The sequence below is a fragment of the Thunnus thynnus genome, chromosome 21, assembly GCF_963924715.1.
Source record: "Thunnus thynnus chromosome 21, fThuThy2.1, whole genome shotgun sequence".
NCBI classification, from domain to species: Eukaryota; Metazoa; Chordata; class Actinopteri; order Scombriformes; family Scombridae; genus Thunnus; species Thunnus thynnus.
The window spans coordinates 1,574,011-1,598,464 of record NC_089537.1 but is presented as its reverse complement, the minus strand read 5'-3'; the positions used below and the strand labels follow the sequence as shown (position 1 = coordinate 1,598,464).

The 24,454-nt window shown below is 38.6% G+C and overlaps 2 protein-coding genes across 2 annotated transcripts in view; one reads left to right on the top strand and one right to left on the bottom strand.

Moving 5' to 3' along the window:
* The window catches only part of LOC137173427 (melanoma receptor tyrosine-protein kinase-like), a 55,774-nt gene extending 39,974 nt beyond the window's left edge, over window positions 1-15,800 (top strand). The window contains exons 12-27 of the mRNA XM_067578247.1: window positions 1,172-1,371; window positions 1,453-1,585; window positions 1,893-1,983; window positions 2,559-2,716; window positions 2,829-2,861; window positions 4,031-4,175; window positions 4,259-4,381; window positions 4,629-4,727; window positions 5,262-5,447; window positions 7,350-7,505; window positions 7,877-7,952; window positions 9,490-9,636; window positions 9,756-9,853; window positions 11,827-11,970; window positions 12,211-12,304; window positions 12,520-15,800. Of these exons, the coding sequence (XP_067434348.1) occupies window positions 1,172-1,371; window positions 1,453-1,585; window positions 1,893-1,983; window positions 2,559-2,716; window positions 2,829-2,861; window positions 4,031-4,175; window positions 4,259-4,381; window positions 4,629-4,727; window positions 5,262-5,447; window positions 7,350-7,505; window positions 7,877-7,952; window positions 9,490-9,636; window positions 9,756-9,853; window positions 11,827-11,970; window positions 12,211-12,304; window positions 12,520-12,872 (2,236 nt within the window). The 3' untranslated portion in view covers window positions 12,873-15,800. The remainder of the gene's footprint in view (window positions 1-1,171; window positions 1,372-1,452; window positions 1,586-1,892; window positions 1,984-2,558; window positions 2,717-2,828; window positions 2,862-4,030; window positions 4,176-4,258; window positions 4,382-4,628; window positions 4,728-5,261; window positions 5,448-7,349; window positions 7,506-7,876; window positions 7,953-9,489; window positions 9,637-9,755; window positions 9,854-11,826; window positions 11,971-12,210; window positions 12,305-12,519) is intronic.
* A 1,889-nt stretch (window positions 15,801-17,689) lies between these two features.
* The window catches only part of LOC137173426 (NACHT, LRR and PYD domains-containing protein 12-like), a 28,842-nt gene continuing 22,077 nt past the window's right edge, over window positions 17,690-24,454 (bottom strand). Inside the window, exons 18-23 of the mRNA XM_067578246.1 lie at window positions 23,856-24,029; window positions 23,183-23,356; window positions 22,305-22,478; window positions 21,115-21,288; window positions 19,032-19,205; window positions 17,690-17,993 (exon numbers count right to left, since the gene is read on the bottom strand). Coding sequence (XP_067434347.1) covers window positions 17,987-17,993; window positions 19,032-19,205; window positions 21,115-21,288; window positions 22,305-22,478; window positions 23,183-23,356; window positions 23,856-24,029 — 877 coding nt within the window. The 3' untranslated portion in view covers window positions 17,690-17,986. The remainder of the gene's footprint in view (window positions 17,994-19,031; window positions 19,206-21,114; window positions 21,289-22,304; window positions 22,479-23,182; window positions 23,357-23,855; window positions 24,030-24,454) is intronic.

The following is a 24,454-nucleotide window of genomic DNA, read 5'->3' as shown; positions in this document are numbered from 1 at the left end:
TGAGGGGTCATTAACAAAGTTCTTTTTGTTATAGAGATTTTGCACTGGCAATAAATGTATCTTTAGTTCAGTCATTTTAAAATATTTTATTTGCAAGTCTTTGCTCATAAATCACACCCTGTGTACCTGTTTTATTTGCAGACATTTAAAACACTGTGACCTGCATAACAACATAATCAAAGATCTGAGGCTCATTTACAAGCTTTCGGAGCTAGTTAGTGGACTGCTGAGCTTAGATTATTTTGTTACACATCCTGTTCCCAAAGGTCAAGAATTTCATGCTCAAACTGCAGCCTATGATTAAATAGATTATAACCAGGACCAATCTTTTAAAGAGTACGGTCTTAACCTGCTCTATGTGAAAAGTGCTCTGAGATGACTTTTGGCGCAATATAAATAAAACTGAATTGAAAAAATTTAATCTAATGTCCCTTCGGCTGATTTAGTTGTAAGCTTTCAGAAAGTTGGGCTAGCTGTGACAGAAAGATTAAAAAACAGAGACTGACACCATCCGTATACAATTTGTGTCACAGTCTGATCTGTCAGTGTGTAATGTGTTGGTTGTGGCTCGTAGTGATGAACCTACAGAGAATTATCAGTGACTCTGCAGCTCCTCTCGGCTTTACGGGGCTTTATAGTGAGTTTCAGCTCATTGTTTATCTTTCCAGCTGCAACTTTACTGTTCTGGTTCACTTTCAGCGCTCTCATAGCATTGTTTTGGGCCACAACAGGCAGCTGTTTTCAGAGGAAAAGCTGTAAAAAGCCACTGTACACTACCTGCTCAGCACCAAAGGGCAAACAGACACAGTTAGCTGTAGACTAGCTGGTGAACATAGTGGAGCATTTAGCAGCTAAAGAGCCAGATATTTCCCTCAGGAGTTGGTAGAGAGCAAAAACAGAGCTAAAAGAGAGTGAATATTGGACTCACATTCACCAAGTGGACAGAAGCACGACTCCACATGAATGATAATGTTGCTCCGTAACTGCCGGATGTGGAAATAAGCAACTGTTTGCTAACAAGTTAAACATATCAACTTAAAAGCTGATGATGTGTCAGTGTTGTGTTCACCACTTGTTTCTGGTGAAAACTAATGGACAAAACATCAGTTAATGCAGGTTTAAATATGAATTTTAATCTTATCTCATATACATATTTTCTGTGCCTCTTCAGTCAGCACAGTTTAGCTGTGGTGAGGGCGAAGCACCTCCGATGGCTGGGTCTGCGCTCTCTAAAGGAAGTGAGCGCTGGGAGGGTGATGGTGAAGGACAACCATCAGCTCTGCTACACCCATCCCAACAAGTGGACCCGCTTCTTCAGATCCAAAGATCAGATCATCAGCATGCGCAACAACGCTCCCCCAGACGTCTGTGGTGGGTTTCTGGATGTGTGTCAGGCTCTTTAAGTGAAGGTTTGGAAAATAAGAAAATATTTGTCTTGTCTCACTCACACAGAACAACAGAGTCAAACCTGTGACACGGAGTGTACAGATGAGGGCTGCTGGGGTCCAGGTCCCACCATGTGCGTCTCCTGTCGACACTTCAACCGTGGGGGGCGCTGTGTGGCGCACTGTAACCTGCTGCAGGGGTGAGAAAGAGCTGCAGAGCTGTTTCTGGCTGCTGGGACTTGAACCCGTGAACCTGTTTTTTGTTGCGAATATTAACTCATTGTTCTCTTTCAGATAAAGTCTAAAATTATTCAATAGTAGCCAGTGCTGTTATTTGACACAACTACAGATCGGACTTTATTTGAACCAGGCTATTATTTTAATATTTATTACCAGCTTTATTTTAATAATGTATATTGTATGTATCTGAATATGTCATTGGTTCAGATATTATTCTTTTCTCATGTCCTCCTGTCCTGACTCCTGATGTCTCTCTTTGTGTGGCAGTGAGCCCAGAGAGGTTGAGGTGAACACCAGCTGTGTCCAGTGTCACCGGGAATGTCTGCTGAAGAACGGGATCCCGACCTGCCTCGGGCCGGTCAGTCCGGCTGCTAATGCTGCTTAATTCTGCTGTTCAAATCTCAGCTGCCCTGTGTGTCCTGTCAAATAGCAACCTGTGCAATCTCTGTTTTGTGTTTTGATAGATTCTCATATTAATCTGCACTTCATGATGAGGAACATTTCATTTCCTCATTTTTGCTTATCATACATGCTTTAAAAAGAAATCATAACTTAATAATAACTTGTGATTTATAGTACATACCAAACTTTCTATGTACACAAATAAACTAAAGAAACAAACAATAGAATAAGAAATAGAGATAATCACACCAGAAGTAATGAAAAAGTCCAACAAAATTAAAAGGGTGTAAGTTAAAGGGTGAAAGTGTCATTAACAGTGTTTTAGCAGAATTTAATGAGAGAAATGAACAAATGTAAAATAATGAAAAATAATATTTCATAAGGTTTTCAATCTCTTCTGTTTTCAAAATATTTTGGAACATTTAAAAATATCTAAGAAGATAAAACGTGTGCTTAAAATTCAGATATCAACTTTAGGAACTGAACAAATTTGGACCATTAATAACTTATTTTACCCGTTCACACCTGCAGGGTCCAGACCAGTGTTCCCAGTGCGCCCATTTTAAAGACGGTCCCCACTGCGTGCCGCGCTGCCCCCACGGTGTGCTGGGAGATGGAGACACGCTCATCTGGAAATACCCCGACATGACGCGGCAGTGCCAGCCCTGCCACCTCAACTGCACCCAGGGGTGAGACACATTGTCATCCAGACTTTCTACTGATGTCTGTGATGCTGAATAAATGAAGCAGAGTGACTGATTCTGTATTTAAATGTAAGATGTTTTGTGTCTGTATCTGCAGGTGTTCAGGTCCTGGACTGTCTGGATGCAAAGGGTAAAAATACAACTTCAGCTTTTATCCACCACAACTCAACAACACTGAAAGGACCAGTGTGTAATATTTAGTGGCATCTAGCGGTGAGGTTGCAGATTGCAACCAAATGAATACCTTAAAATATAAAATTTCAATGTGGATCAGTATGAACTTCATGTTAGTACGCTAAATCTGAATGCGAGTCAATTCAGAACTCTGTTTTAGCATGCTAAATTTTAAGTCTATGGGCATCTATGGAAACCCTAATGGATGACTATGTGAATGCTACTTTGCATGACAAATTAGCATAATTATTTATCAATTAGATGGGAATCTATTAGAACTCTATTAGGGATGTGCAGAGGGCCCAATATTTGTATTTGTGTCTGTATTTGTTGAGGCAGCAAAATTATTTGTATTAGAATAAAAGTGGAAAGAGGTTTAAAAATCCTGTCTTTGTTTTAATTATGCTTTTAATTTTAGAAAATTAAAGTGTTACAATAAGTGTTCATGAATAAACTACCTTACAAGGGAGGTCCCCACACCGGGTCTCGAACTGGAGTCTCCCAGATCATAGACGACTGCGCTGACTACTGAGATAAAACTTTACTTGTCACCTCATTGCAGACAGACCTCTACCTATTTATACACCCATAACACAGAGACAGCACAGTGTGTAAAATGTAGAAGAACTTCAAAGGTGATTATTACTTTGCACTTTTCATTTATTGCCTATTTTTTACAACCTAACTTTATGGAAAGGAGAAGGGGAACAACAGGTTATAAAGAGTCCCTTGAGAGCACTTCGCATGTGTCAGTAGCTCAGCTTTATCTCTGGGGAACACCCCCAACACCAGGACTGATGTCCAAATAAGGACATCATGTAGCAGGTGGATGTGACTCCCCTTGTTGAGACCTGCTGATAGATGAAACAGTGGAGCAGAGGAGAGACACTGAGATAGCGATGTAACCAACCTGTGCGCTGGTATCTGACATGTTTCTTCCCAAAAACAAATATTAAATAAATATCAATGAATATCAAATTGTATGAAGCAAATATTTGTAAAAAATCCACTATTTGTGCTTTGCTGAATAATGTATTTGTCTTCAGGCACACCCCTAGACACCTCATTATGTACCTCGGGATAATTAAAAAAAACAAATGTCCTGCTTTCTGTGTCTCCTTACAGTGCTACCGCCCACTCCACGCTGGCGGTTGCCGTGGTTGGTGGGCTCTTGGTTGCTGTAATTCTGTCGCTGATTATCTTTGTGTTGCTACGGCGACGACGAATCAGGAGGAAGAGGACTCTGCGCCGCCTGCTGCAGGAGAGAGAGGTAAATAGAAACACATGGACATACAAATACTTGCTTTATTTTTAGGAAAAGTTTTCAGTCTTTCTCATATGTGTGTGTTGTAGCTGGTGGAGCCGTTGACTCCTAGTGGTGAAGCTCCTAACCAAGCGCTGCTGAGGATCCTGAAGGAGACAGAGTTTAAGAAGATCCGGGTGCTCGGCTCCGGGGCCTTCGGAACCGTCTTCAAAGTAAGAGGGTTTGAAGCCACTATATGTAGGATTTTTATGTGATTTTACATTATAGCATCCTCAAAATTATTCTGATGCCTCTCAGAAATTCCTAATTTCACTTCCCTTTGTATCAGAACATTGACAACCTGTAACAGATTTTATTTATTGAGTAACAAGTAGTGGCCCTGTTGCGCTTTTTTTAATGTATTATTTTGCTGTTTAAAGATTAAGATGATAATGCTGATTTGTGTGTGTATGTGTTTAGGGTCTGTGGATCCCTGATGGAGAAAATGTGAAGATCCCAGTAGCCATCAAAGTTCTCAGAGAGGCCACGTCACCTAAAGCCAACCAAGAAATCCTGGATGTAAGACTTCCCTTTTTCTTCTTTTAATTCTTCTTTTTCATCTTCTTGTTCCTCCTCTTCTCTTCTTTTTTCTCATCCCACCACTTCTTCTCTTCTTCTTGTGCTCTTGTGATTATCGATGTAGTTACAAAATTACAAAATCATGCTCTCACATTAATTAAAGTTGGACATAAAACAATCCCATTTTGATCTTGGACTGAGATATGTGGATATACTTCAGATTTTGGCCGTTCAACACACATTGCTCTGAGACAAGAAAGGGGTCAAAGCAAGTAATTTGAGTGCCCAGATTATTAATTTGAGTGAGCAAATTAAGTAATTGAAGTATATTCATCTCTAAATTAAAGGACAAAATAAGTATATTGAAGGCACACTCACTAAATTCAGGAAATTATTTATCAAAAATGATCCACACCAGGCTCTGGACCCTCCTGCTTTTCTGCTTCTGCATCCATTTCCAGGATGTCCGATAGTCATTGTGGATGTTTCCTCAACATGTTTCCGACAATTATGTGAATTTGTGCGTGTGTGTAGGAAGCGTATGTGATGGCGAGCGTAGATCATCCTCACGTGTGTCGTCTGCTGGGAATCTGCCTGACGTCGTCGGTCCAGCTGGTGACTCAGCTGATGCCGTACGGCTGCTTGCTAGACTACGTCCGACACCACAGAGACCATGTTGGAGCCCAGTGGCTGCTGAACTGGTGTGTCCAGATCGCCAAGGTGAGTTCAGACAAGAGCTCTGTTTGTAAATCTTCTACACACCTGCAACCGTCTGTTCATGAGTTCAACTTTCAGATTACATTCTTGTAAGAAGAAAATCTCCTCCCTCGCTCTCCGCCTGAGGCATCAGCTGTCTGCAGCTCACTGTAAGCCTGCTGAGGCCTATTAGCTTGAACACAGCAGGAAATTGTGTGCATGTGTTGATCTGCTCAGTCTCTCTTTTAAGTCTTAAAGTGCTGGGAAAATCACAAACAACAAGGTTGTGAGCTCAGTGTAAAGTCTTTATGTTTACGCAGAGGGCTCCGGCAGATAAAGTTAAACCTGACTTTGCTTTTGAACTTTTACTGCAATGTGATGTCAACGAGAGAGGCGCTGCGGTGGCCAATCACATACTATACATGCAAGCACACATTCCTGGTAAGAAATGACTTTATAGCGTGAACAGAGAATTTTTACTGTTTGCCTCGTGATTGTTGCATTTAAAGATAAAATGTTTGTTCCTGTGATAACTTTCCGGAGCAGCAAAATCTTTCCGCATAAAAATAATAAACCTCTGCAGTGTTGTCTGATAAGCCTTCATGGATCTGTTTGTGAGACTGGAAATATAAAGAACAATAATAAAGGGCACCTGATACATTTAACAGGCCCCTGTCAGCAGAGAGCAACAATGCATGTTTGATAAAAAGACTACATCCTTGATTAAGACTAACATTTTATAGGGTGATTCAGAATATAAGGAAACAACACCTCTGTATTAAAAGGGATTTACTTTTTTAACATTTATTTTGCAAACATCTGTTTAATAAAAAAAGTGAATGAGTAACATTTTAAATTGTATTATTTATCTCTCAAACACATCTGCAGTAAAAACATGGAACTATTAAGATTTTCAGAATTAACTGTTTTGAGCAGTCTTGTCAGGGAAGCAAGAAGCAAAGAAGCCAGACTGGTGAAATCAAAGGAGAGTTCTTTTGGTCGTGAGTTTGTAAGTGTTAATGACCTTGTTACGGTCAGTTGGGACGTCGCTCTCAATGGACAACAGCAGAAGATCTGAGTGCCTTCCTTCTCCACATCTGTTTCTAAGCTGGATCTTGATCAGCTTCAGTTTGGAGAATGATTACTCGACTAATGGCAGTTGTCACTGGCAATGTAGCGTTCATTTTGAGTTTTGTCCGCTTTGGAAATACTGTGTTCACGTCGTTTTCTTTAAGGCATGTAAGCATAGCTTGGACATTGCTGGTAGGGAGAGCATAGGAAGAGTTACAAGAGTTACAGTTACAAGACTGTCTTCCTCCATGTCATAGAATTGGCGAACGGTCTTGACATCGTGAGCAGCTCTGTCATTTGTCATGCCTTTTTAGTTACTTGGGCTGGTAAGGCACGACATACAGCGCTAGAACTGCACTAGCCCTCTTACCTTGTCATGTATGTTTTTATCCCTACCAAGGAAGTTGTTTTCACTCCTCTCCATTTGTGTGTCTGTTAGCAGGGTTACTCGAAAGGTTATCTTCCAGATTTCATAACAGTTTCATACATTTATAAACTTTTTAATGTGGCTAGGCAGAGGTTTAAATTCTACTCATCTCCTCCCTGACTAGCTGGATTTTGCATATCCCAGGGCACTTCAACATGTTTTTTTACTTTTTTTCATTGAAAGGGCACGTTTTCTTGTTTCTGGGAGTTCTTTACAGGGCATATTTTCTTCCACCCATGAGGGCATTTCATCCTGATTTACCCATAACTGAGACAGTCATTACAGAACTTTGATATATTTTTTCCTTTGTGCTGGCACCTTAGATGGCATTTTATTATACTGTGGGGGCACCTTAGAGGGCACTTTTGTGGATACCCCGTCAGTGGTCTCACCTGTACCTGAAACAACCTGTATGTTTGTGTGTGCAGGGGATGAACTACCTGGAGGAGCGTCACCTGGTGCATAGAGACCTGGCAGCAAGGAACGTCCTGGTGAAAACTCCTAACCACGTCAAAATCACCGACTTCGGCCTCGCCAAGCTGCTGACGGCTAACGAAAAGGAATACCACGCCGACGGAGGAAAGGTGTGTGTGTGTGGCAATAACTCTGCTTGTGCTGTCCAGAAATCTTTTAACAATAGAAAAGATTTTTAACATTCATTAGAAAATAGTGGTTTTATTTCAGGGTGAGATAAGGCTTTGGATGGAGCTAGGCTAACAGTTCCCCCCTGCTTCCAGTCTTTGTGCTAAGCTAGGCTAAACATGCAGAGAGATGAAACTGATATCCATCTGCCCATATGACATTTTTGACTTCCATTAATGACGATATATTAATGTTTAAAAATAAACCTCCTGGTTGTTTTAAATCACTTCGGTACTCTTGTTGGACTTTCAGTGTCTCCAGAAGTCAGCTTTAAAATCAGCAATATATGTTTGTCCTTTTTGGTTTTCTGTAGGTTCCCATAAAGTGGATGGCATTAGAATCGATCCTTCAGTGGACCTACACACATCAGAGTGACGTCTGGAGTTACGGTGAGTCAACCTGTGGCAGTCAGACGTCGACGTCTACCTGCTCTGACTGTATCTATCCATGTTGGAAAAATCATTCTTGGTCAAAAAAATCAATAAGTCTCAAGGAAAACAAGCATCTTGATGTCAAGATGAACTTAACAGCTGAAGCTTTGATTGTTTTTATTTGATCTTCAGGACTTTGTAAGAGTCACCAGATAAACCTGAGTCACTGTGAGATGATAATTTGTGTTGGAAAGAAGAAAAAACAAAGTTCTGACACATGAATTTGGATTCATTTTCCAGAACTTTTCTCTCATCTTTGTGTTTTTGTGAAATATTGAAGTTTTACCTCTTTGGATTTTATTTATTTGAAATAAAGATTAGAGGAGCAAACAACTCACAGACATCTGAAACATGACAAGGAGACACAACTACACACTGATATTATATGCAGTTTGGGAAATGCTGGTTTAATCTTAAATAATGCAGTGAAATTTAGAAGCACAGCTGTCAGATAAATGTAGTGGAGTACAAAGTACAATATTTCCCTCTGAAATGTAGTGGAGTATAACTACCAAGTAGCAGAAAATTCAAATGCCCCATTAAAGCACAAGTACCTAAAAATTGTACTTAAGTACAGCACTTGAGTAAAAGTTAGTTACTTTCCACCACTGGTGTGTAAAAAGTGTGAGAGTGATGCTACATGTTTGTGGTGTGATAATAGTAAAGTAAAAAATGGAGATGAAATACTATAATAACAACCAGGGATGCAACTAAGAATTATTTTCATTATCAATTAATCTGTTGATTATCTTCTTGATTGATTAATCATTTTGCTATGAAATGTTACAAAATTGTGAAAATTCAGTTTCTTAGAGCCCTCTGTGATGCTTCAGTTCGCTTCTTTTGTCCGACCACCTGACCAGAACATAAAGATTTTAAAATTACTTTTATATATGTTGAAGAATAACAGCAAATCCTCACATCTAAGAAGTTGTAACCAAAGAATGTTTGGCATTTTTTGCTTGAAAGATGATTTAAACGATTATTCGATATAACGTTCTGTAGATCGACTAATCGATGCAGCTCTCACAATAACTTCTTCATTTCCAAACACAGTTCAGCAGTGTTTCTATTGGTCGACGGAGCACATCTACCTGATCAAAGTTGAACAAAAATTGTTGAAGCCAGCTAGAGCTCAAACCAAAATGAAGTGGAAAGAGCATAGGACAGAAGTGTAGTGTGACCATTTCTTTATTTGTTTTTCCATCTGTTTTGGTTCAAATTTAGCGGCAGACTAATGATCAGCTCAGTCCATTTCTTCAAATAGAACAGTTCAAATCAGCTGTGTGAAGACTTTGCTTTAAATGCTTAAATAATCGCTTCAGTGTTTCCTTAAATTACTCAAACAGCCGACATTTTATTGAGCAGAATAAAGCTTCTTTCAACTTCTACCGGCAACATGACTGGTCTTCTGATTAAAGTTGTCTTTTTGGACGTGTATTGACGTAACTTAACCAACCAGTGATTTAACAGCCATCACACCTGTGGTTTACAGGTGTGACAGTGTGGGAGCTGATGACGTTCGGTTCAAAGCCATATGATGGCATCCCGGCCAGCGAGATCTCCTCAGTGCTGGAGAGAGGAGACCGGCTGCCTCAGCCCCCCATTTGCACGATTGACGTCTACATGATCATGGTCAAATGTAAGAGCCTAGCGTGAAAGAAAAGAAAGGAAATATACCATGTTACAACACATGGAGAATAACGACTGGGAGTGCAGTAAAGGAAATGTTTATGTAGATGATTCTCTCTCTGTCTCCAGGTTGGATGATTGATCCGTCTAGTCGTCCCAAGTTCAGAGAGCTGATAGTAGAGTTCTCTAAAATGGCCAGAGACCCTTCCAGATACCTGGTCATACAGGTACACTGTGTGTGTGTGTGTGTGTGTGTGTGTGTTTGAGTTATGTCTTCTGGTTTATAAGAACTTCAATGTTTTTTTTCACAATTTGGTCATCATGATTTCTGTCTGTAATAACATTTTACTCACCAAGTTAATTCCAAGTCATTTTCCAGACTTCCTGTATTAACTTTGACCTACTGTACTTTTTCTATGCGAAATTATTACAGACATTTCAGGCATGACCGCTTTCAGTTTGACCTCCAGATGAAGTGGTGTAGACTAAAGTATCTGCACACTAAATCAAAGCTCCTTTTCATTTTATTAGCAATGTTTTGACCTACTACAGGTCTTCCTCAGGAAAAAGAGCTTTGATTTAGTGTGCAGGCCCTCCTTTTATCGCAACGTAATTGAGTTTTGTATCCAGCACCTATCCCACTGAGATTTTGTGGATGTGCACATCAGGGTCTGAAATTAACGGGGGCTCAGGGCAAAATGCCCCAAAAAATGTAACATTGCCCTTGGAATTGGGGATAGTGGGGGCTTTTACATGGCCTCGTAAAATAAACAGTTAAACAAAGACTTGATACTTTTTGCAAAGCATGGCCAGATGTTACTCTGTATTCAAAGTGTAAGCATGCAAATGACGAATTGAATTAACCTTGAAGTGCGACTTGGCAATGTCTGGGCCAGCTAGGCTTCCACACCTGCACAGCCCCTCCTCTTCCTCCCGCTGGAGTGCTGTGAGGTTGTGAGGCAGCTGCGAGGGCTACTAACATGTTACCAACATGGAGCATTTTTTATTTCACAAACTGCACATAACATGCAGACAGTCAACCATGCTGCTGAGATGCTGAACTCTGACGTTCTTACGTAACATTGTGTTTACTGTTTATACTTTTGAAAATAAAATCTGCATTAAATGTGTAAAAATCCTCACACAATCTGTAATGTGCAACTGGGATTATAACTCAGTGTGAGTATCTTTACCCATTAAATGTTCTAGTATTATAAGTTCGGCTGCCTCCCTTTACTTTTCAGTCATTGAATATTCATCTGTCAAATTATTATATATTAAACATATTTCATCAGGCCTTGTAAAAAAAAAGTAAATTTTCAAATGTGCACACAACTACTCAGACCTATTAGACCAGTGGTTCTCGGGCTGTTTGGCTTTTGACCCTCATCACAGGTGAGGTTTGTCTTTGGCAGTGGTTTTCATAATATGGGTCCGATGTCCCATATTTGAATCTGAATGGTCTTTTTTCTATGATTTCTAAGATGATTTATGGAGGTTTATTGGCGATGGACTTCAAAGATGATGATATCATCAGGAAGTGAAAGTCACACTGAATCTAAAATATTTGTATGTGTTTGTGTACAGCTTTTGTTGATTTTTGACTCAAAAGAGTATGAGTGTGGACACCTCTTGTCTCTCCCTCCTTCCCTTCAACTCCCTTGTGCCCCTCACATTTTGAAAACCTCTGGTCTATGTGTTTGAGCAGTTCAACAAAAGGCTGATGTTCCTTTCTTGGATTGATTACTTGAATTTTTAGAGACTTGAAGGTCTAAAATTATCCAGAAACCTGACGGTAAATAAGCAAAGATTTGGGAAATGTCAGAAAAAATAGAACGGTAATCATGTATCTTGATGACCTGTTGGTTTGTTTCCAACTTATTCCTGACCTGTCATACTTGTTTTAAGTGATATCACTGTGATGTCAGTGTGTTCCCAGATCTCAGATCAAGTTATTATTACTGATAGACATGATGGACAAAACTACAAAAATAAGACCCAATTTGTGATAAACCTTTTAAATAATCCTTCAAATAATCAAGTAACTAATGAATGAATGAAACATGACCAGTGAGTCTATTGCTTATAAGCTGCTTTTAAGGTGGCAGCTGATGCTTGCTTCTAACCCATTTGACCATTAATAGGTTACAACTAAACAGAAAAGTGTGAAAGAATGAACATAATCTAATCCGTGTCTCAGGGTGACCTCCCCAGTCCGTCAGACAGCAGGTTTTACTCTCGCCTTCTGAGCTCTGACGACATGGAGGACGTTGTTGATGCTGATGAATACCTGCTACCTTACAAGGGGCTTGGTAACCATGACAACCGTCCCTGCAACCCCACGGTACATGTGCATGCAATACTTGAAGTATTATTTTGAGACACACACCCTATCTTATGTTATGTTTACAAGATGTACTTCAGTCTGTGTAAATACACCCAAATTAAAATAAGCTCTATTGGCATGACAGATCAGAAACCTATGTTGCCAATGCAGTACAGAAAATTATTAACATTGACAGATGAATAGCAATAAATTTACAATATACATTATTTATAAGCACTCTCTGTGTTTGTCTCTTAGAACGGTCATCCAGTCAGAGAAAACAGCATCGTTCTGCGTTACATCACCGATCCGACTCACAACATGCTGGATAAAGAAGACTTCACTGGCCACGGTACAGATCAAAATGTCAAAGACAATAACAGAATACATTTAAGAACAGAAATTAATAAGTAAATAATTAAGTCTAATAAACAAACTATCATGTTAAAATATTAAAACCATAATTTAAATAATATTAAGTGGCAAAATAAATGGTTGTACCAATGCAAACAAATAAGCATTCACAAGGTGAATAAATCTAAATAAATCCCTTGTTTTTCTCTCCAGAGTACATGAACCAGAGTTTGAGTGAAACCAGTCGGAGCAGCCGGCTGTCGGAGGTTTTAAATCCCAACTATGAGGACCTGAGCCTGGGCTGGGGCGCGACCTCACTCCACTACCCACAAGAGGATCTTAAATGCCCTGCACGAGTTTCTGGGGGACCAGAATACCTGAACACCGCCCAAAGCTCGCTACCCCTGGCTGTCAGCGACAGCCTCGACAACCCGGACTACCAGGCAGACTTCCTGCCCCAGGCCACACCCACCACCACTTTACCCGGGAGCAGTTTGTTCCTCCCAGCAGCAGAGAACCTTGAATATTTGGGTTTAGGTGCTGCACTGCACGCCCCCGTCCGTTAGAGTGTTTAATTTAGCTGCTTTTAATGTACATTTTTTTAGGAAACGCCGACTGAGCAGCAGAATCACATAGGGTTGCTTGGTCTGCAGCTACACTGGAACAGAACCTGCACACTGAGTGTTGCTCAACGGCAACACTCAGGAGAGCCAGACTTTTTCCCCAGGATTCAAGCCAACAACCTTCTGGTCACAAACTGGATGTTTCCTTGGACTTTTAACTGGTTGCATTATTTGTTTGATGTCACAAAACTGCCGTTGAGTTCAGTTCTTTCAGAACAGGAAGGGGAATCCATCTTAATATACCAGTGAGCCCCTTTAACCTTCTTGGCCTAGATCTGCTGCAGGAAGATCTGGGACTTAAGCAACACGATGGATTCCTCTGCACAAATTAAACTTCCATATTTAATTTTCAGTTTGACATCCAATTCCTCTGCATCCTTCCTCTGTCAGCATTCACAGGAATTGTGATTGTTATGGAAGTAAAATGAGGACTTTAACATTGAAAATACGTAAAACGACATTTTCAAATGTGCACAGAGGTTTGAAAATGTGCAGAAGTGGGTTACAACCAACAAAGGAGAAAAGATTGGAGATGTTTTCTTGTGATTTGCATTTTGTAATTATGAGAAAAGTATCACAAAAATGAATTAATTACATGTGATCATGTAGTAGTGCACAGGATGGATCCTCTGCTCCATCAGGTATCACCAGGCACAATGGCGCTCCCAGCTGGCTCTGCAGTGCACCACAGGCTGGAGGATGAGTTCGATACCAAATTATTTCAGTTAAACAAAAAATGTTGTATTATAGCAAAATATCTTGTTAAATCATGAAAGGAGCAATACGCTGCCATACCGTACATCTTAAGAGAGTTTCAGCTGTTGAATCTTCTTCTCTAGATCTTCTAAATAGTCAGACGGTCCATGAGAAGTGCTAAATTGAAGGTGGAGTGACTCCAAAAAAACAGTGCAGAGAATCTACAAAATGCCATCAAAAAGTCCTGTTCACAAAGACACTGCAGAAGAGATTATTGTCTTTTATTTATCAGCAGATGCTCCAAATGTAAAGTGTGTAGTCTGATATCAGTCACATTTATTACACTGTAGTCTGCTGCTACACAAGAATCCTGCTGATGCTTAAATATCTCTTTTTTTAATGCTTTGGACATTTTTAAAGATTGTGTTCAGCTTGATTTTGTTTTATTTGGATTCCTGATGTTCTGTTACACAGAGATGGCCGGAGTTTGTGGTTTGTTGTGTACATAGAAGAAGGAAGCGAGTTTCCATCCACTGACCAAGGACTTTTTGGATGGAAGAACAGTGTTTCTGTCAGACACATGCACTCTGTAAAAAAAGTTATATTTGTGATTAAGTGGAGAATGAATAATGTGCTTAAAAGAAATACGCTTGATGAGCGTTTTTATGTTACATTTCCACTTGAACCAAGAAAGAAGGTTTAAAGTTCTCAGTTGAATCATAAGAAAAAATCATTGAATCATTTTTTTTTTTTTACAAATTTAGATTTTTTTATTCTCTCTGTCACTTGACAAGAATGAGCCAAACTCTGGTATGCTGTTACTGCACACTGACTCTATAACTATTAGTGCTTGTTGCTGTTTGTCACTGCTGTTTGTGGAAATGTATGTTGGCGGAGAGAGCACGGCTGTGGTTGCTGATAAATCTTAAGGCTCACAAGATCAGGACTTAATCATCTGATTATCTCAAGATAACAAATGGAGCTCATATTTAAGGAAGAGGAAATCTCCATGCATTGTGCACCTTTTTTAAAAGGTCTTACTAATAGTGGTGGAAGAAATACTCAGATCCTTTACTGCAGTAAAAGTACCAATACAGCAATGTTAAAATACTCCATTACAAGTCAAAGTCGATGTAAAATCGATGAAAAACGATGTAAATCTGCATCAGTATTGCATTATTTGATAAAGTCATTTTTACAACTCTGAGAAAAAATATAGTTAAAAACAGAATATTGTTGCATTTTTCCAACATGAGGAAGCGTGGTTGTTACATGGCAAAGGCACATGATAGAAAATTACCTGTACAGTACTTAAAAATGACAGAACAGTGACGTGGTATCAGGATAAATAAAGCCGACTGGACTCCAAACCTGAAACTGTAACAAGCAAGAGTCAAAACTCCTACAAGACCGAGTCAAAAGATGCCAGAGACCCAGGACAAGTCAGAGATTATAGCAAAAATGTCTCAACACGTCACCAAAGAGTTTACCAGAAAAGATATTTCTTTTTTTTTGATTATTTTTTCAGGCTTTTGCCTTTAATTGACAGGAGATGTAGGGAGAGAGAAGGGCATTGACATGTAACAGATCCCATGGCCAGGAGTTGAACCGTAGACGTTTTGGTTAATGGTGCAACCTGATTTAGTAAATCACTAGTTTGAAATTTGTTAGTAATTACTAAGAACTAAAAACTTAAAACAAAACTTAGTGATGGATTTACAAACAGCTGGTGCAATACAGTCCTGATCTCTGAATATGATCAAATAATTACTATAAGTCATGATTCTGAGGAAGCAGTTTCTATTCTCAGGATAACGATGATAAAAAATGTGTCACAAAAACACACTTTTGTTTACTGGAGAAAATGAGTTAATGAGCCTAAAAATATATCATATCAACCACGACTGTATTAAGCTTCCATAGAAACGACACTGAGGAATCCGTATGTGTTGAATATCTGTAAATGTGTTTTTATTGTGTAGCATTTTAGCTTTAGTTGTTGATGGATGTGAAAATAGTTGTGAAGCCACAGTTTGAAAGATCCATGTTGAACACCTTTGTTGTTTACAGGGTACAGGTGATCTAATGGTGCCACTGGATACTTGGACAAAACATTAAAGTCATAGTTTCCACTTTACAGTATAAGTTCATTAAAGTTTAATATTTTAAAAGGCATTTCCGTGCTAGCTGGTGTTATCTTGTTGGAGCTTTTGTTTTTTAGTCTCAACATTGCTATCTGTTTTTACTTAGAGCAGGTTGCCTGTTTGTGCCCCTCATTCTGACCCAAAAACTTTTAATGACAACAGTTCATAGCTTAAAAACTAAATTATTTTATTTAAAAAATTACATGAGACTAATAATGGTTGATATCGCTTTTTGAATACATGCTGATTTCTCTTTTAAATGTTTCTTTACATCTTGTTTGTCCTCTCTAAACCAAGCACTGTATCAGATGTTGCGTCACACTTTTAACTTTTATCTTTCATTGAGCTCAGACTCAAGGTGGTTTGAATTTTCAGAAGTGGATTTTAGATGTGGATTAAGAAAATGAAACTAAATCTTGATCAGATTTTTCAGTTTGAGCTACGGGTCAGTCCTCAGCTCTATTGCTGTTAGATCTGTCAGCTGCTTTTGACACGGTTAACCACCGAATCCTCCTCTCAACACTCACTGAGCTTGGTATCTCAGGATCTGCCCTCTGCTGGTTCATGTCCTACCTCTCAGGGAGTTATTTTAGAATATCTTGGAGGGGAGAAGTGTCCAAACCTTATCCACAGGGGTTCTTCAAGGGGTTACTACTTTTCTTCATTCATATGTAAGTCCATGTACAGTACACAGCTGTATTTAAGTGGGTCATTTTGCATCATTGACAGTTTCTTTTATGTTGGGTTAAATTGTTTAAAAGAGTTTTGAATCTTGTTTTATCAACTTAAACTTAAACTTAAACTTCCCATCATCAGTTCAGTATTCACTGCAGTGGAATATTATTACATCGGGTCATGTAAAACAGAGGAGATGGTGACATCTGCTGGCAGAAAGCATCTACAGCTGGAGCTACAGAACATGAAAAACGAAGGCTTCAACACTGATTTCTGTGGAGAAAAAGCTCACACAGGTTGACTCAATTTGTCTGTATTGAGTCATGTCAGGTGAAAACTAACAGGATCACACATGAAACTGTGATGCACTGACGGAAATTTAATTATCAAATTTTTTCCAGCTCTAAAACTTTAGATTTTAAATTAATTTTCAGTTATCATGTTTGTAAAGGACACCACACTGCAAATAAGCTTTTAGTTTTATTGTCATTTTTATTCTGGACAGTTCTATCTGTACGTTAGGACTGGAAGAATGCAGTCTTGTATTTACTACTATAATTGTTAAATCTATACAGTGTATTTTATACTGTCTGTCTTAAAGCAGTCATGCAGATATTCATTAAATGGAAAGAAAATTATGGACAGCATGAAATAATGTGTCAAAATATATTATGCATAAAACTGAAAAGTGACATAGGATTAAAATTAGTTAATATCATTTATTTTCATTGTGTTGAATCTACAACTTTGCTTTTGTTTAACTCCATAAAAACTGTTTTAGCCTCAAATACATGATTGAATTCGTTTGTTAGTCTGTTTTTTTTTACATCAAACATTTTGTACAAACAAAAATGTACTGGCTTTGTATCAAAATACAGAAATAATATGTTCATAGTCAATTGTTAGAAGCAATTACTCATCTGTTAAAATACAAAAAAACTCTGAATGGTGGTAATAACCAGGACCTCACAGAGGCAACTTTACACATGCAGCCTGATTGTATACTCCATTATTCCATAGGGTGCAGCTCCAACATAAAGTTATGTTGGTATTAGTGGTACTAAACTGCTGTCACTTCTGGTTCAGAATATTCTAATTCACCTGAAATTTAAATATTACAGAGAGAAAAACCTATATCCAGATCAGGTGCAGGTGGAGGGTGTAGGAGGTGGTTGAATGGAGGAGTCTCAGTGTGTCTGCAGAGACTGTATAGAAGGACAGAGCAGCAGCAGAGCAATCCAGATACACTGATGATACTCTGTCAGATCCAGAGGAACACACAGGGATGATGGTGGACTTGACTTTGTGTCTGACAGTGGAGCTGTTCTCAGATCAGTACTGTACATCTCCATTTCTTCTGATTCCTCTGTCAGTCAGTGCTGGATGAAGCTCTCCTCTCAACTGTACCTCCCAGTAACATGGTCCAGTCAGAGCCTCTCAAGCTGTACTACTGTTGCTTCAACCTCTCTGGATCAACAGGATACAACTGATCCTCTCTCAACACATTCTCCTGGATGTTCACTCACACTCTTACAGAGATCATCAACATCTGATGAGAGAAGAAGAAACAGCAGAAGTCATAAATGTGTTGGTGTTTAGTGATTCTCACTTGATCAGCTGTCACTCAGTGATGCAGCACATCCAATATAAAGAGCAGTAGGGACTTCAGTCCTGTTCAGACCAGAAGTTGAACAGCTGTGCAGCGTAGCCAGCTTCCTTTCAGCTCCAATGTTAACGTGTTGGAGTGAACACACTGAGCTCCAAGTTCACAGACCTGCAAGAACTCTTGGTATCAAGTCTGTTTACTCTGCAGATTTCACTGAAGTACACAGAGGGAATACACTGCCAAGACTCATGAACACATCATCACATCATTACTGCAGAAACACTTTAGTGATACATTTATTGTTGTTACATGTGACCTGCTCTTAAATTTAAATCAAGAGTCTCTGTATATTGATTAACATCTAATCTGCTTTTGGAACATCTGACAAATAAACATGGAGGCTGTCATTGAAAATATTTGGAGGAAACCAAATAAGGGACAGATATAACGATGTGATTCCTGGACTTCAGCAGAGGTTCTGGTCTGTATAAAGACCACATGGTTACTAAACATTATGATGGTTTTGTGAAATCAGAGCCAGTGATTTACAGGCTTCAGTCTTAGAGCTCTGACACAGATGAACTGATCAATTCTTTAGTGTTGAGAAGAGAACAAACACTTTCAGATCAGATTTGATGGCACAACAATTTGATGATGAGGACCACTGTCTCTATACATCTTGTACGGCTGTCAGCTGTAATCAAGCGCTATTTCCTGCTGACATGAACACAATAACAATAGTCATCTCCACAATTTTTCTCACAGCAAATGATCACAACAAGCTTCTGGCTGATCTGATTGGCTGATTGTTCTCTCTCTCTCTCTGTCTTTCTGTCCAATCCTGAGGTCTGTCACCATTCTCCTCTCATAGCTTCACTGAGGGAAGCAGTCACTGAGAAGGTTGGAGATTCACCAGGAAATACTGGATCTTTGCTCTGATACTAATTGTGTTTAATACAATACTGCTGAAACCCTACTGACCTCAGAGTCTCCAGTCTACAGTGTGGACTCTCCTTTAGATCAGACAGTAGCTTCATGTCTGAATCCTGCAGGTTGTTTCCACTCAGTTCCAGATCTCTCAGATGGGAGGGGTTGGACTTCAGAGCCGAGGCCAGAGAAGCACAGCTGATCTCTGACAAACTGCAGGAACTCAATCTGAATAAAAGAACAAATTATGTCGCTTTAGAGGACAGTACTAGTTGCATTTACATTGACCCACATATTCAACTAATAAGCAGAATAATAGTTGGATCAATCCAAATAAAAATGCCTCAGAATAAAAATGCCTCATGTAACCACTTCAATCGGAAGAGACTGACTCTATCCAGCCCGATCGGAAGGAATTTTCAATCGGGTTGAGAGTGGTGGTGTCAACCTTTGCTAATCTGTTCAATAGGAAAATGGTAGCACATAATAACCATGTAAATGCTTAATCTGATTGTTTCTCTCTGGTTGGAATAAATATATTCTTTGTGTGCATGTTTGCCCCATGTGGGGGTAACATTAGGTGATTTGAACGAGTTTCCACACCTTATGGTAGAAAGGCTTGAAATAAGTGTTTCAAGTGAAAAGATAAATGATGCTGGGATAGACTGAAGCATTGGACAAATTAAAAACCACTGAAAAACTTTGAAAACTGCCTATTACAAGGCCAAATCCCAAAACAACAAAAAAGGTAGCTGTTGAGGAAGACAAATGCATGATATATTCAACACTTTTACACATGTCACACAGCTGTTCCAATGAAATGCACTGGTGCATGTAAACACCAGTCCATATTAGAGCACATCCCATGTGAACATTTGACCCAAAATCTTCAAGTGGATTGATTTCTATCAGAATGAAAAAAGGTGTGCATGTAACCGCAGCTGATGATCCTGCTTGTGTTTTATAATCTGTTCAGGGCTGAAGAAGGTTTAGAATGTAGAAGTTTAGAAAATGGAAACTCCAAACACCCACACCCAACAGGATGCAGGTTAAAAACTGTCAAATACAAACAGTGAAAAAGAGCTCTCATATAATAATAATATTATATATAATAATATTAATGACTTCACCTCTTAAACTCTGCAGCTCCTCCAGTGACTCCATCTATACAAACCCATGTTGTTCAGCCAAACACAAGTAAAACAGACAGTATTGTACACTTTATTTCAAATTCTACTCAACATCCAAAAGTTTACAAAGATACTAAACATGTCAGGATGGAGAATTGTGAACATATTTATTCTGAACTCTGATAACCTGCTGTTTCCTTCCTAAAAAGGCAGAATATTGAGTTATAACCAACCAGTCTGATGTGTGTAGAAGTGTGTGTGGTTATTCTGTATTAGCTGGATGTCGTTTTCTGTTGACTTAATGAAGCTTTTCATACAGTATAAAACAGCTGTGGACAGCTTATACTGAAAGAATCACCCACATTCATTTATAGATCAATGCAGGCTGATTTACTGACTTTCCTGTTTTAACTGCATTAAACGTTATTCTCTGTGATGATTTTGGTTGCAGAGTCTTTAATTAAAATCAAAATCATTAATTTATATTTCAAGCATTGTTCTGTTATTGCAGAATGTTTGCAGCAAGTATTTAGTTTACTCTTGTGATAAAATGACCAAAGCAGCAGCAGACTGATGTTGTGACAGAAACAGACGTGTTTCAGACACATCTATCTTTGGTGCAACAACCAAATTTCAACCAATATACAATGACTGGCTTTTGCTTCTTGATTTTTGACTGTGTTTGCACCTCTCCTCCCACCTCTCCAGGAAAATACCAAACAGCTGGAGTAAGCACTACTTGTGCTGGTAGTTATGTCTCCAATAAAATAGGGCCCTTAGAATGAATGCATCAGTGCAGCACTATTCTTGTTACATTAAGGTATTAAATCTGCAACTCAACATTGCTCTGACACAGTGAATGGATGAAAACACTGAAAAAGACATTAGACTTTGCCATTAAGATACTCGGTATGGATCAGCATCAGCACCTTATGTCTGCAGTTTAGTGTCACCACAGTTTTCAAAACATATTAATCTCAGCACAGAAGTAAAGAATGGTGTCTGACCCCAGATTCTCCAGTCTACAGTGTGGACTCTCCAGAAAATCACACAGCAGCTTCACTCCTGAATCCTGAAGCTTGTTGAAGGTCAAATCCAGGTCTCTCAGATGGGAGGGGTTGGACTTCAGAGCTGAGGCCAGAGAAGCACAGCTGATCTCTGACAAACTGCAGGACCACAAACTAAATAAAGAATAAATGAGGTCACTTTAGAAGACAATGTCCCTGCTTGAAATCATTCAGTGTTTCATAATCTGTTCAGAGCTGAAGAGAGTTTAGAATTTAGAATGTAGAAGTTTAGAAAATGGAAACTCCAAACACCTGCACCCAACTGTATACAAGTTAATAACAGTCAAATACAAACAATGAAAAGGAACTCTCATTAATATTAATGACAACATGCTGCATGGGGCTGCTGTAGCTCAGAAGGTAGAGTGGGTCATCCATTAATTGGAAGATGCTGTTACTTCAATAAAGATATAGTGACTTCACCTCATAAACTCTTCAGCTCCACCAGTGACTCCATCTATACAAACTCGTGTTGTGCAGCCAAACACAAGTAAAAAACACTGACATTTATTTCAGATTCTACTAAACATCCAAAGGTTTACAAAGATACAAAATATGTCATGGATGAATTTGGAGAAATGTGAACATATTTATTCTCCAGACATCTACATCTTTAGTTTTAATATTTCAGTCAGTATACAGTAAACATCATGTATCATCATAAATGTTCAGAATAAGCAGATACTGAATATAATTTTTATTGTTTAAAAATGTGGAAAACATTAATGTCTTTGTTTTTATTTAAATGAACATAAAGTTAAATTTAAGAAGAAGATCAAATGTTGAAGATATTAAGAGTGAATCAGCCAGTGTAGGATTAAATACGTTTTAAATGTGAAGCTCAACGAGATGCTTACTATGGATCACCATAAGATCTACTTGGTCAAATCCCATCAAGACTGTTAACATTAAAACTAAGATCTGATTTTTTGAAAGTATATTTTTAAAGGGTTAACTATGATTTAATTTAAATATTCAAATAGTATCTAAATATTTGAAAACAACATTTGAATGTCTAAATCTGAGGGGGATTTTATCTCATAAACACCATCCTTATGTCTGCAGTTTAGTGTCACCACAGTTTTCAAAACATATTAATCTCAGCACAGAAGTAAAGAATGGTGTCTGACCTCAGAGTCTTCAGTCTACATTGTGGACTCTCCAGAAAATCACACAGCAGCTTCACTCCTGAATCCTGCAGCTCATTTTCACTCAGTTCAAGCTCTCTCAGATGGGAGGGGTTGGACTTCAGAGCTGAGACCAGAGAAGCACAGCTGATCTCTGACAAACTGCAATGATGCAATCTGAATAGAGAATAAATTATGTAGATAAAAATCCATTTATAATCCAATCAGATGTGTTTAGGTTTTAAATGTATAATTCAACACTATGTCCTAATCAATGAGCTTTTCCTTAAAATAAGCAGATTGACTTTAACATTGTGTTACTGTAGATCATCATCATGTCAGCCCTCTACAGACATCATCCAAATGTCATAACAACATTCAGACACCTATTCATCTCAAAATTGATAAATAAATCCATCAGATGTGCACTGAGCACAGTGAGAAACATGTTCTACTAATCCTAAATGTAACCTAGAACCATCCTTTTAGAAATATGCATGCAGTGGCATATTTATGCTCCTGTTACTGGTGGTTGTCACTTTAGAAGACAAAGTTCCTGCTTGAAATCATTCATAATCTGTTCAGAGCTGAAAAAGGTTTGGAAGGTACACGTTTAGAAAATGGAAACTCCAAACACCTGAACCCAACTGTTAACATAAAAACTAAGATCTGGATGTTTGAAGTATATTTTTAAAGTCTTAACCATGGTTTAAAATTAAATATTTAAATAGTATCTAAATATCTGAAAACAACATTTTAACGTCTAAATCCGAAGTGGATTTTACCTCAGCAACATCAACCATTCATCTGCAGTTTAGTATCACCACACCTGTCACATCACACTAATCTCAGCACAAAAGTAAAAAAAAAAGGTGTCTGACCTCAGATTCTCCAGTCTACAGTGAGGACTCTCCAGAAAATCACACAGCAGCTTCACTCCTAAATCCTGCAGCTCGTTTTCACTCAGATACAGCTCTTTCAGATGGGAGGGGTTGGACTTCAGAGCTGAGGCCAGAGAAGCACAGCTAATCTCTGACAAACTGCAGTCAATCAATCTGAATAAAGAATACATGATGTCACTTTAGAGGACACTGTTCCTGCTTGAAATCATTCAATATTTCATAATCTGTTAAGAGCTGAAGAAGGTTTAGAATGAAGAATTTTAGACAATGGAAACTCCAAACACATGAACCCAACAGGATGCACGTTAAAAACTGTCAAATACAAACAGTGAAAAAGAGCTTTCATCAATATTAATAACAAAATGCTGCTACCTCAATAAAGACATAGTGACTTCACCTCTTCAACTCTGCAGCTCCACCAGTGACCCCATCCATACAAACTCATGTTGTGCAGCCAAACACAAGTGAAAAAAATACTAATATTCATTTAAGATTCTACTCAACATCCAAAAGTTTACAAAGATCCCAAAAAGGTCAGGATAGATTTTGGAGAAATGTGAACATACAGTGGGGTCCAAAAGTCTGAGACTACATTCAAAATATCTACTATACTGCTGAAACCAGCATGGACTGACTCAAACTCTCTACTGACCTCAAAGTCTCCAGTCTACAGTGTGGAATCCTCTTAAGATCAGAAAGCAGCTTTACTCCTGAATCTTGCAGCTTGTTGTAGCTCAGATCCAGCTCTCTCAGATGGGAAGGGTTGGACTTCAAAGCTGAGACCAGGGAAGCACAGCTTATCTCTGACAAATTGCAGGAACGCAATCTGAATAAAGAATAAATGATGTCACTTTAGAAGACAAAGTTCATGCTTGAAATCATTCGATGTTCATTCGAACATCAAATGAAATCATCTATGCCATTAACTAATAATTAGCTGCTCATTCATTCCTAATTGGTTTTCCCCCTTATTCCTCAATTAACTAATCATTAACTACGGATTAGCTACTCTATGAAATTTGATAAGAAGTACTCAAGTACTGAATATTAAATGATGGTTAGTTCCTAAGTTGTTCCTCATTAGTTATCTAGTAACTACTTGAAATTTTGTGTACCTTCTTGTAAAGTGTGACCCCAAAAACTAATCAAAAATTATGAACATTTATTTGTTTTCACAGAAAATGATGTCCAATAATTCCAGTTTTCTTACAGATGTTTGATGCTTTTGATTATTGACTGAATTCAAAGTGA